The 12,698-nt window shown below is 31.5% G+C and overlaps 1 protein-coding gene across 1 annotated transcript in view; it reads left to right on the top strand.

The window, feature by feature from the left end:
• Nucleotides 1-12,698, top strand: part of LOC129947197 (serine-rich adhesin for platelets) — a 93,705-nt gene that overhangs the window by 73,515 nt on the left and 7,492 nt on the right. Inside the window, exon 2 of the mRNA XM_056057648.1 lies at nt 2,144-2,296. Coding sequence (XP_055913623.1) covers nt 2,144-2,296 — 153 coding nt within the window. The remainder of the gene's footprint in view (nt 1-2,143; nt 2,297-12,698) is intronic.

Raw genomic sequence — 12,698 nt, 5'->3', positions numbered from 1 at the left:
ATCATGTAACGGGAGGAATATCGATTTATTTCTCAAAAATGAATGCTTCTAACCTTATGTCCTTATGTGTAAGACTTTTTTGTTTTTTTTTTTACCCATAACTACGAGTACGTAAAATTTTAAAACCATTGTCTGTCAATTAAGTTAATATTACAAAATGATGATGTTCATTAATTTTAAGTAATTTTATAAATTGATAGGACTTCTAAGCTTCTGAAATTTGTTTTTTTGTTTACTATTGAGAAAAAGATTCAAATTTCAAAATAGCTAATAAATTGTATATTATATTTTAAAAATTCTAAACTAATAAAATTCTTAAGCCTTTCAAATAAGTTGCTTAAAATTTTTCCATATAGCTTATGCAGCAATTCCGAAACAAAGTCTTACATAATTTGTACATATTTTGGTTAATTCGACTGAAAAATGATGCGTTATAATATTCGATTTACACACGTGTACCTTTAATAGTTTATGCATAAAAACAATACAAAGTTTTCATTTTCTTTTCCTCCAAGACTCCCAAACAGTAGCTATTGTTACATCGCACTTTTAAACGCCAACTTGTATACGAGTGTAGGCACTTTGTTTCCCTAGAGCATAATGTCTTTATAAAATCCATCATTATCATCTATCAACCATCTACAAATGAAGCTAATCATGAATTTATGGCTAAATCCAATTGCGTAAGCATTGTATCGTAATAAATTAACCTGAACGACACGACGAATCTATTACATTGCATTTTTCTGCCTTGCAAGCAAAACCACATGCAAAGATACAACAAAGAAACATAAAATACTAACATAAAACCTTTGAAAAATATACAAAAAACCTGGAAGAAGAAGGTAGTTCGAGTATCTATATGTATCTATTGAAGCCTTAAAGGTGTGTTTTTTGTCTTCTTTTCATCGCAAATAAAACCAATCTGGTAGCAGCAGACATAAAAAACCATTAAATTACCATCACTTCATGGTGGTAATCGACTTTTTATTTAAGTGATTTATGCAAACAAACAAAATAATGATTTCATCATAAAAATATTATGATGAAGATGATGATATGATTCGAATAAGTTGCACTCTGTTGTCGAAATCACTAAATATACCAAAAGCAGTATTTTACAATCCTGTCATGTGTCAAAAAACCTATCAAACTTTGAGATTAAGTAAAATGTCTTCTTTCTTTAAGTTCAAGCTCCTTCGAGCAATTAAAAATCCCAAGAAGAAGTAAAAGTAGCATATTTCTCTTCCGATTCCGTTGACATTTAACTATAAAGACAACTTTGATATAACGTTTGATAAACAAACCACATAATTTGCATTTCTCTACTTTAAAGTAAAATATATCAAAAAATTTATTATTAAGGGATTTGCTATAGATTTCAATTTTCTTCTGTTTTTTTTCTAACTTTCCCACAATTTCATTTTCTCTCAATTAATTTAGCTGAGAAATTGATTGATTAAATTTATTTCTATATAATTACAAATGTATATTTGAATATAACATTTTGTAGATAAATGTTGTAGATTAGCCACATCCAGATGTAGAAGTCAATGATCTTGAAGAAGTTCGTTGTGTCAATTTACAGTGTTTATCACATCAATTACCTCAAAACCAGTCTATCTTTCTTTCATGATAATTTCGTGTTTGTCTTTAAAGGTGTCATATATTTATGTGAGCAAAAGTTTCTTCTTCTTCTATATAATTATTTTGTTGTTAGCACTTTTTAGTTAAATTATTATTATAACTTGAAAAAGAGAGAAAAAACTCCCATTTCTTTATATTCATTGTGTTGAAGAAAAAGACGATTGCCTAGCCCCGGGAACGTTTAATGTTTAGTTCATTATTTACCTCAGCACCACAGTTAGTTGCTTGTGATATTTATTAAGAGGTCTGTCGAGTTACTTCAGGTGAATTAAAAGTTTTTTTTTGTCTTCTCTCTCAATTTCTTAAAAGACACTCATGGTCAAAGAAAAGACATCCCACGGTCATTCTTCTCAAGTAATGAACTTTAAATCAGGCCTCATGATTACGAAGTTACAAAATTATAAATTAAAAGATTTAGTTCATGTACTCTTATAGATAAAAAATAATAATATTTTGATATTTGTAATAACCCACTTTTTGTCGTTGCAATTTTCAGGAATCACCACAACTGCTTGACGATACGGAACATGATTTGAAACTAAATGGAGAATATTCAGAGAATCGATTTGAAATTGTTGATTCGTCTACAAATGTTGAAGCTGTTATTTTACAAAATCAAGTTGATACACTCCAGTGGCAATTGAAACAGGTAAATTGATATAAACAAAATATCACAAATCAAAAGAGTTGATAAACAAACTCGAAAATTTTAAGTTCACATTATTTTGCAAATACGTTATGAGATATTACCGTGAGAATATGTTAAAGGTAGACATGTATATTGTCATGAAAGGTCATTATTTACTTTATACAAACAAAAATCATAAATAGAAAGGGTAGATATGTAGATATGCATACAACACATTGCTATTTTATGTTTCTTAACAACAAAAGAGTGAGACACGGTTTTTAATGGTTTAACTGAACAGCGAGTGTTAAGTGGAGATTGTTTGTTTGTTACAATTTCTAAGAAATTAGGTTATGAAAAGCTTTTTTTTCTAGTTTTCTACAAAACTTGAAATCTTAAAAATACACTAGTCACAAAAATTAAGGAAACATTTTTTTTTTTTGGAAAAATTGCATCTTTGTCAAAAGTGATTCCATTGTTATAAATCCAAAAGCATTTAAAAGACTTACATTGTTTCTTCAAAAAATGCAAAATAATTGTGAAAAGATTTCAAAAATTAAACAAGTGGCTGTAGAGTATCATAAGTAATGTCGTCAGATGAATTATTTATATAAAAAGTTTGTGTTGATCTAGAAATGTCCAGACATTTTTTCTTATATTGTGAGCACTAATATCTGCGCAAATGACGATATCATATAAATTTCAAAACTTGGCTTAAATTGTTGTCAAAAAATTTAATAATTTTTATAGAAATCATTTTTTTTCGCCGTGCAATGTAGTTTTCTAAAAAGGTTGAACGGTTATTTAAGGTCTATTTGTAAACAAAGATTTTATAAATTTTCAAAGAAATTCGTCAAATGATTTTTGTTTTTCTGTTCTGAATGTTTTAAATCACACATCAGTTATTGTAATGAGTCTCAAAATATTCACAACTATACCTTATTTACGGGTGCGATATGTTTCAACTTTTGTTTGTATTGATTTTATGGGGTTTTGTTTTAGGTATTTTACATTTTACATTTAGAATTCTTATCAAAATTTTGTCCAATTACTTAATTCTCATTTATTTAGTAAACTATCATTGAGATAAATTAATTAAATTAATTATGATCACTCCTATTTCGATTACTTGCTTCAAAATTGAAAATAAATTTGTGTTATACAGACAAATAACATGCACTAATGGCCATGCTTCGAAAGAATTCTTGGATTTATATGTCTTTAATACTCCTCAAATAGTAATCTTTTTTTGGAGCGCAACGACAACTTTTCGAAATGTAAAAGAAGATAAAGTACATTTTTATGCAAACTACAAAACGGAAACTACTAAAAATGCTAGCTGATATTTACATGACATATTTAGTTTGTTAAGATCCAAAAAAAAGAAACATAAATATTTGGGATGCAACAGAAAATTCCAAGTCTCCCTAGACCGATCTTGCAGAAAAAATTTATTTTGGAATGCTATAACTTAAAAATAATTGAAGCTTCGTGGTTTTCAACTAAGGATATATAAAGTTGATTATTTACAACATGGGAGACGAAGATATTCTTAAATTCGGGAAAGTGTAACTTACCTCAATACAATACCAAGTTTTGTATTTCTATTAAAAGAACTCAACAAATACCAAGCTAACGGAAGCACAGTTACTAAGAAGATAAAAATACCAATTTCTAAACTGTTTTCTGGAGCATTATATACAAAAGTTAAAGGCACCCATAATAAAAAACAGCTGATAGAGGAAACTGAATTGTTTAGCTAAAACAAAATCGTAGATTGGTTCTAAAAAAAATTTACATAAGTATTTCTGTAAGCGATAGCTTCAGTAACAAACCAGATAAGAACTTTCCAACCAGACTCACCATTTAGAATTGAGTAACTCTCTTCTGTAGAAATAAAGCTTTTTCTAAAGTATAAACGTCGAATTTCTTGGAGTATTGAACATCTTGCTAGGAAGTGATAAACGTTTTCGATTTGATTAGGCTTGCAATTTTACAATTATGATTTATATCAACCCTATGGGGTCTGTAAATTAGCTCCAGCATTTCAGTTCGGATCTTAAATATTTAACTCCTCTCGTTAACTGAGAATTCTTATCGAAAATAATTATATTCCGCCAAACAATAATTCAGTTTGCTGTATATCGTTCTTGACATGGACTCTATGGCACGGTTCAGAGAATTTTAAAATATTTTGTGTGAGATGCAATCATAGAATTCATCCTTCCATGAACCAAAGGTATTCAAGGCTAAATTTCTTATTATATATATCAGCCAATTCTGCCAATTCTGCCAATCTTTAAACGGCGTGTAACAACGCTGAAGTGCAATCATGAGTACTTTTCTCTGAAGATTATTATGACATCTCTTTAAAACTTTAACATTATAGTCCGCGTTAGCCTTATGGTTTTTTAACAAAATTGAACGTAGTCCAGATTTGACATATGTTGTATAGTTGAGTGTGTTTAAAGGGACCTTAAATACACGTTTGAAAAAATATCTCTGGATAACTTCAGAGTCTTCACGTACTTCGTAACCATACACTTCATTAGCATAACAAAGTGAACTTTTGATTGTTGCATCAAATACTTTGAATTTTACCATCGGTTCGATACATTTTTTATTAAAAAAAACTTGACCAAATGCAGTTAATGGCTGATTTCACAACTGATTCCTTTGAGGTCCGATGTTTAAATTTTGTGTTAGTGTAAAACATAAGTATTTATATTTTTTAACTACCTCTATTATTTCTCCATTATGGTTCCAAGAACTGTTATTTCTGACATTATGATTATGTGACCTAAAAGTTTTTTAAGTTTGTTAATTTGCAGTTGTACAGTTACCAGATTATCAGATGACAAGGTCATCCGCATATAAGAGCACCTTAACACTGTCTCCAATGTCGTTAATAAAAAGTAAGAAGAGCAAAGGACTCAAAATGCAACCTTGCGGGACACCCACTTCTGTCTTAAATTGCTGTGAAGAGGTTCTATCATTAGAAACAACCGCGGTTGTATTTGAAAGAACTTTTTCATATATTCTTAAAAATTTTGTTGATAATCCAACACCTGCTAATGTTTTTTTGTTTTCTTTGATATGTCGCACACCAATATTCCAAAACTCAAAACGAGCAAGATTGGAAGAGAATTCATCAAACAATAGTGGTTTGAGGAGAGAAACTAAGCAGACTAGTTTTTGCGGATGTCATTAATTTGCTTCCGAAACACCAAAATGGACATGGAACAAATGTTGACCGAACTTTCCACGAAATGTAAAATACCTGGGCTGAGATTATATTTTAACAAAACCAAAATCATTACGAACAATATAAAAAAAATGTCTCAGTTAAAAATGAAAAAAATTACTATTACCACGGACAGCTGAAACCATTTAAAAAAACAAAAAGAAAAAGAAATCAACCGACGAAAAATGAATAGTTGGAAACAGTAGACTCAAAAGTTGGAAAAGATTCCAAAATACATCCTGTCATGACATAAAGATTTCAATCAACGGAACTCACATCAAATTTACTCGGTAAACTCAGAAAATTTCAAGTAAAAATGGAAAGACCATTACTCAATATATGAATACTTCAAAGAGTAAGGAAAAAACATATCAATAGAAGAATTAATATCGGATTTTTCAATAAGAGATCTAAATAAAACAAAAATGGTTTTGGGTATCAATGAAATTCTTTATTTCTGGGAAAGTGCGTTCGATGTATTTATGGAACTCGATTTCTTTTACATGGCCACCACGGGTATATTCGTACGAACTTCATCAATCGTCGCTGGCTTGTTGGCATAGACCATAGACTTGACGTAGTCTCACAGGAAATAGTGTAACGGTTTGAAATCTACCGAGGCGGCCAAGCGACTGGTCCATTTTGTGTGATAACACGTTCTTCAAATTTGGTTTCCAATAAATTGGCTTTGACATTCTTTATGTCCTCCAAGTCCATATTATCCGATTGGGGCCAAAAATATTAATTTATCATTGAACGGTAGCGATCCCCATTTAGAGCGACACGTGCCGGTCCTGATCATCGCAAAAGAAGTACGGCCCAATGATGCCGCCGGCCCAAAAACCACACCAAACAGTAATTTTTTCGGGATACAATGATGACACACGGAGTATTTTTGAATTGCTGCCAGATCAATAATGCATATTTTGTTTATTGACGAAGCCATTTAGCCAGAATCATCGGTGAAGATGATTTTTTGATAAAAATCCGAATCATTTTCAAGTTGTTGCTCAGCCCAATTCACGAACATACGACGCTTCAGGGGGTCAAGTGGCTTAAGTTCTTGCGTCAATTTAATCTTGTAAGGGTGTGGACCAAGATCTTTTCGCAAAATTCGTCACAACGACGTCACAGGGATGCCCAATGCTTGAGAACGACGTGTGAAAGGTACATTTTGGTTTTCTGCAACTGAAGCCTCAGCGACAGCAATAAGCGTCCCTGTTGAAAAACCCTCAATAGAACACGCAATTCAAAGAATAAAACAATTAAAATAGAGCTAGACGGATTACTTGCTTTTCTATAGGTTTTTTGTATTCATAACCCAACATACGAAATTCCACCAAAAAGAGAACCAAATGCAAATATTCAAAACTATTCTTTTAATTTCAACAAAAATTTACCGGTAAAAGAAAAGAAGTCCAAAGCACATCCTAATGTGGAAACACCTTATCCCTTGAGTAATTTTTATTTATAGATTTTAAAATTATCGCTGAAAGTTCAAAAATTCAAATAAAAATGTAACTTAACACCTTACCCTAAAACAAACGCATCTGTCATCGCCCGAAATCTTACAAATAAAAAACTGTCACAATTTTCAAAATATACAATGTCTTTCTAAATATAACTTTCAATTGAAATGCAGGTGCTGAAGTGTCATCCAAAAGTGTTCAAGTACTCATTACAAAATTACACAACTAGGTGTATTTCCATCAGCAACTATGAGTGGAGAAATTTGATGACTTTGGTACAGCGTAAGATCCTCCGTATTTAAGTTTAAAAAATAAATCAAAACAAACCTACAAATTGAGTTCAAAAACTTCTGCAGACACATTTCTTTACACAATGCAATTTATAATTTGAAACAATTAATTTCAAATCAAAATAACAATTTAAAACGGTTTTGCTTCTGTTGAAGTGTAGTAAGTGTAACAAAATGTAACGTTTACATAAATCCATTGTTGATAGCATAAATTCACTTTTATGTATGTATTCATTCATTTACAATTTACCAATAAAACACGTTTAATTGCGGAAGCATTTATGGCCCTTTCATTCATGGTGACAAAGTAATTTTCTATCTTATAAATATTCCCACCTCCTCCGCCTCCTGTAACAAATAAATCCGTATAGCTATCTACTGCAGGTCTATAATTTGTTTCCAACTACTTCACGCATTAATTACACATTATCGAAGCACAGTAGTCCTTAGTAGTTTTTTCCTCCCGTGGTTTCTATAGCTTAGCTTGGAAAGAGAAGTACTACAACAGCTTCCAGCTTCCGCCCAAAAATTTTATTGCATCACACATTCCATCGTAGTCGTCGTCGTTGTAGTCAAAGTCGTAGCACAGCGGTGGTAATAGTAGCAGCAGCAGCAACTACGGCAATTGCTTGATAGATTATCCATAGCAGCGGACTCTGACTCTGACTCTGCCACCTGCTTGGAACTTGGAACTTGTGGATACAAAACACTCCTAAATAAATGTGCAGCTCATAAGATCGTGACATTAGACATTAAGCATGGCTTTTGCTATCTTACTATCAGGATCTATTCAATGAACAATTTCTGCACGAAAACGAGAAACAAACTATATATAAAAATTAAGTAAACAAACATGTTACACCACATGGCGCAAGGTTTTGATATGGAATGGTCGGATGGTGGGAGGTTTTTATAGGCTGCTGGATGTGGCCAACACAAGAAACTGGTAACTCCCCAACAAGACCAACAAAAATACCATGAAATATTAGGAATATACCAAATAAAAAACTATTTTGAAAAATTGCTTAAAAGTGAAAGTGACTTTTTGTAAACGAAAAAAAAAAAACGAAAAACTACTAACTTTGATAATAGGTACATAGTTAAGAGTTACTACTTACTTGTCATTTAATTGTACCTACTTTAAGCGCAACTAACGACTCTTGAGTCTTGAGTTATCTTACCTACTTAATTACAATTTACAAACAAAATCCTAAACAAAGTGTTAAGACCAAATGCAATTATAAATTGTTGTAAGCTTTATTTGATTAGACAATTATTATTATAAGTCTTTTGCGGAGGAGGTAAAAGGTGAAGGAGGCGTTATGATTCCACCCGAAAAAGAAGTGTTAACACCATCATTACAATACCCGCATCGAGTCTTTGAAGTTGGGAAATTAAAAATAATTTCATTGTACTAATTGCGTTAAAGAAATAAGTTGGGATGCGTGCATATATATTTTTGCACAACTGCAGCAACATAAGAGCAACAATTGGGTTAATGGCGAAGTCGGTCAGCAGCTAAGAAAATATCTCGAACTACATCTTATAACTCTTAACCACCAAAGCAACACTCTTCCATTCCATCTGCCGTAGCCATATTTATGTATGTTAAAGATAGATTGATGTTGGGGAGATGCGATGATGCCTTGAATACTATGTCTACTTATTATTATTAAATGCATCCAATATTGTAGATTGAAGTGGTGGCTATCATCATTTCAACAGCTTTGATCATGGATTGAATGGGATTCTCTCGTATCATCGTAGACATCAGAGCACCTCACCTAACCGACCGACCGACCGACAGACCATGGTGCTCCGCATGCACCACTTGTAAGTTGTAAAGTCTGATGTTGTGGCGAGATTATGGTTTTGCAATCGTGCCACAAGAAGCGCATCTGCATCTCATGCAGATATGAAGCCTATTCATAACTAGACAGCAATATCACACTCTATGCACATAGAATATGCCTTAGGGGAAGAAACAATGTAAAGGAAGTGGGCTTCGGCTTGAAAAGCGAAATCGTTGGCCTGATAAAATTGTATCTTCATTAGAATACAGAAAAAGTAGACTGACAATGACGAAAGACGACGAGGAAGAGGCGGAGGCAAAGCGAGTAGTAAAACCAGCATCTGCAACATTAGATCAGGGGAGATTGAATGAAAGACCAAGATCTTTAGACTTGAATCAACGACGACGACCGACACGATCTAAACCTAGAAGAAAAAGATATATCTGGAATTTGCTATGGGAGAAAGGTGATTTGTATAGGATATTGTTATATTTATATGCCTACTCTAATATACTTCATTTTCAAGGCCAATTAAATGGAGCAACGTGGGAAAGTAGGATCGAAAAATGGAAATTCGTTTTTATTTTTAGCGCCTCGCTTGAATGACTTTCATAAGATTTGATCGATTATCAATCTGACACAATTATATTTCAAGCTATATTGGAAGTGAAATTAAAAAAAAATTGCTTGAGGGAATTTGTTGTTTTTTTTTTTTTGTTAGAAGAATTATTAAATGCTTTGTGTGGCAAGTGTACCATTTAACCATTAATGCAGTATCAAAAGCTTATACGTTTTACTTTATTATGGACTTTGGCTTGAACCTCTGAAGCAAATGTTATGGGTCATATTTTGATTTATAAAATATCACGTGTATTACCTTAAATCGCCTCCTTTTTAGTAACAAAAAACCATGTTTTTATAAAAACAAAGTAAAATGTAATTTATTCAGAATACTTTCCCTCGTTAGTTTCATATCCCCGTCTCTCTTGCTGGATATCAAGCCAAAAAAAGATCACTCTTTCAAGGCAAACTACTCATCAAGCTATTTTCGATCATCTTCGTAAGGATTACGAAGTGGCCAATTAACAAAAACAGTTGGAAGTGAGAAGGGGCCAGGTCTGAAAAAATAAATCTCCCAGTTGAGTATCTTTAGTAGTTTTGGATTATTTTTGACGAGTGCGTTGTAGTGAGAAAAAATAAAAATCAGACTTTCTGGTCTAGGAAGCAGGATTCAACAATTCTGTTTATTAATTCTGTGGCACCCATTTTCCAGTCTTTTGAACCTTTCCCATTACATTTCATTTCAAGCATTTCTGCAACTACATATCGTCTTCATATAAGAGACCCCACACTTGATGGTCCTCATCCTTTTTGTTCCGATTTTTACACATCTTCTGTCACATGTTAAAATTCCCGTCTTTGAATCGAGGCGACCTGCAGAAGTATTTGATAAGCCTCCACAGCCGGTTTTTTTAAATTGAAAAAATAAGGCAGTCAAAAAGACTTGACATTTTCACCTAAGGAAAAATGTTTCATGAAGTTGTTTACAATGTGCTCAGAATAATGTCGACAGAGGTCAAAATATCATGGAAAAAAACAGTATGTCATGTGCATATCAGCTCAATTTTTACAATTACGCCATCTACGAGTATGTGACAGAAACGCATTTGTTGTTACACTTGGTAAATAAATTGTTTTTTGATTTAAATCTGTCAACTCGTTGCTTTTGCCTGTCTCTGCGTTCCATTGGACAGAATAAAAATTAATTCGTTTTTAATTTAAAAAAATCAAAGATCATTAAACTTTTCGAGAAATTTACTCTTTTTGCACTTTAATAAATGTAACTCCATCTGTCAATTTTATAATACATTTTTAAACTAACATAATTTAGAATATTGTATTCTCAATATTTTTTGAAACAATTCTGTATATTTACAATTAATACATTGAAATATAATCTTCTTCACCTAAAGTGAATCAAGTGAAAACAAGTTTGAATGAAATTCTGACAGCTGACGAACAAAATGTTCAATCACGAAACAAATCAATTTTTTCGTTTAGCACCAAAAAATTTGTCAATGGAAAATACCATTTATTTTGTGTAAGATGAAATGACATTTTATATTTTGTACATCTGTTCAGTTCATAGATTTTTATTGGGGATAGGAAAAAAGGGATCTTAGGGCTCGTTACGTATGTAAATGCGAAGTGGTATTTACTGCATTAAAACAAATTTTCTTTACTATGTTCACAGTTTTTGAAGAATTGTGTTGTTCATTTATGTAATTTCCAATAGTGTTCGTCAATGCCTCATGTTAAGAGATAAACGTCGCACAAAAGTGAAGTTTCATTTTTTATACAAAAACAGTAAACGATGAAAAGTAAAAAATCTTTAAGTTTCAAAAAAGTCTGTAATAGTATTTTCAATGTTTTATTTTTTTCAATATTATCACTCTACAAAAATCTGAAACTTTATGCATTTACATGCCCCCAAATTAGAATATCCTAAGTTCTTAGTTTTGTTTGGTATAGAAATTCATCAACTCCTATCTTTCTATTTAGTGTCATCGTTTTTAAAAAAAAATCTAAAGTGCTTATTCAAGGCATTTATGATAATGTTTTTGTTTTTTCAAGACCTATCTTCGTGATAGATTTTGACGTCCTACCATTTAGATTTTAATCTTTATTTAGGAACGACTTGTGATAGGATGAAAATCCGTTTTGTCGGGAGTAGTACTTAAGACTTGAATTCGTAGTATCGTGCTCTTTGAGTTCCCTTATTGAAATAAAATATAACGCTGCAATTTCCAAAGCCTTAATTCCTCTTAGCTGATGGATTAAACTCTAATTTTGGGGAGGTCTCTCTTATAACTAGCTTAAATCTTTTGGACGGAATCAAATAATATGAGCTTCAAAAATGGTAAATAAAAGAAGTAACCTTAACATTAAGATTGCTATTGTTGTTTTATTCACATAGCAATGATTTAAAAAATTTTATGGTGTTGTTTTAACCCTAAAAACTCGGAATATTCGATATTTAAGGGTTGCCAATCAGTTTAAATTGAACTCAATTTCGAACGAACTTTCAAAAATAGCGCTTTTCAGCAACACATCGAGAATGTTAGATGTCTTACCCAATTCTGTGCTTCACACCCATTTATAAAAAGAAAAACCAGATTTCTTTTTAAATTTTTAGCACACAAAAGTGTTCTTAAAAGCTTATAATTGATACACATACTTATTTATACAAAATTTTAAGCCGGTATAGTTTTCGTTCACTAAAGAAATTCGCATTTAATTCAGTATAAAAAGAACAATAAAGTTTCAATTAAAATACACACAAAAATTAAATTTTAAAAAACAACCTCCAAACGTAAAAATAAAACGATAAAAAAATGTGCAATTTTTGATTCAAACCAAAATTTGTACACACTGAAGGTAATGGCCAAAAATTAAATTTTTAATAAATGCAACAAAATCTATTACAATTTATTTGATCGCCACATTGAACAAAAAAATTAAAATAAAACATCTTGAGATGTAAAATAAGGTCTCACGAATTTGTATCTCAATTCAAAGATTCTGTTTTACAATAGAACTTACATTTTAAATAAAACAAATATACCT

This window comes from Eupeodes corollae, chromosome 2 (assembly GCF_945859685.1).
Source record: "Eupeodes corollae chromosome 2, idEupCoro1.1, whole genome shotgun sequence".
NCBI classification, from domain to species: domain Eukaryota; kingdom Metazoa; phylum Arthropoda; class Insecta; order Diptera; family Syrphidae; genus Eupeodes; species Eupeodes corollae.
This window is presented reverse-complemented; position numbering and strand designations above follow the sequence as displayed.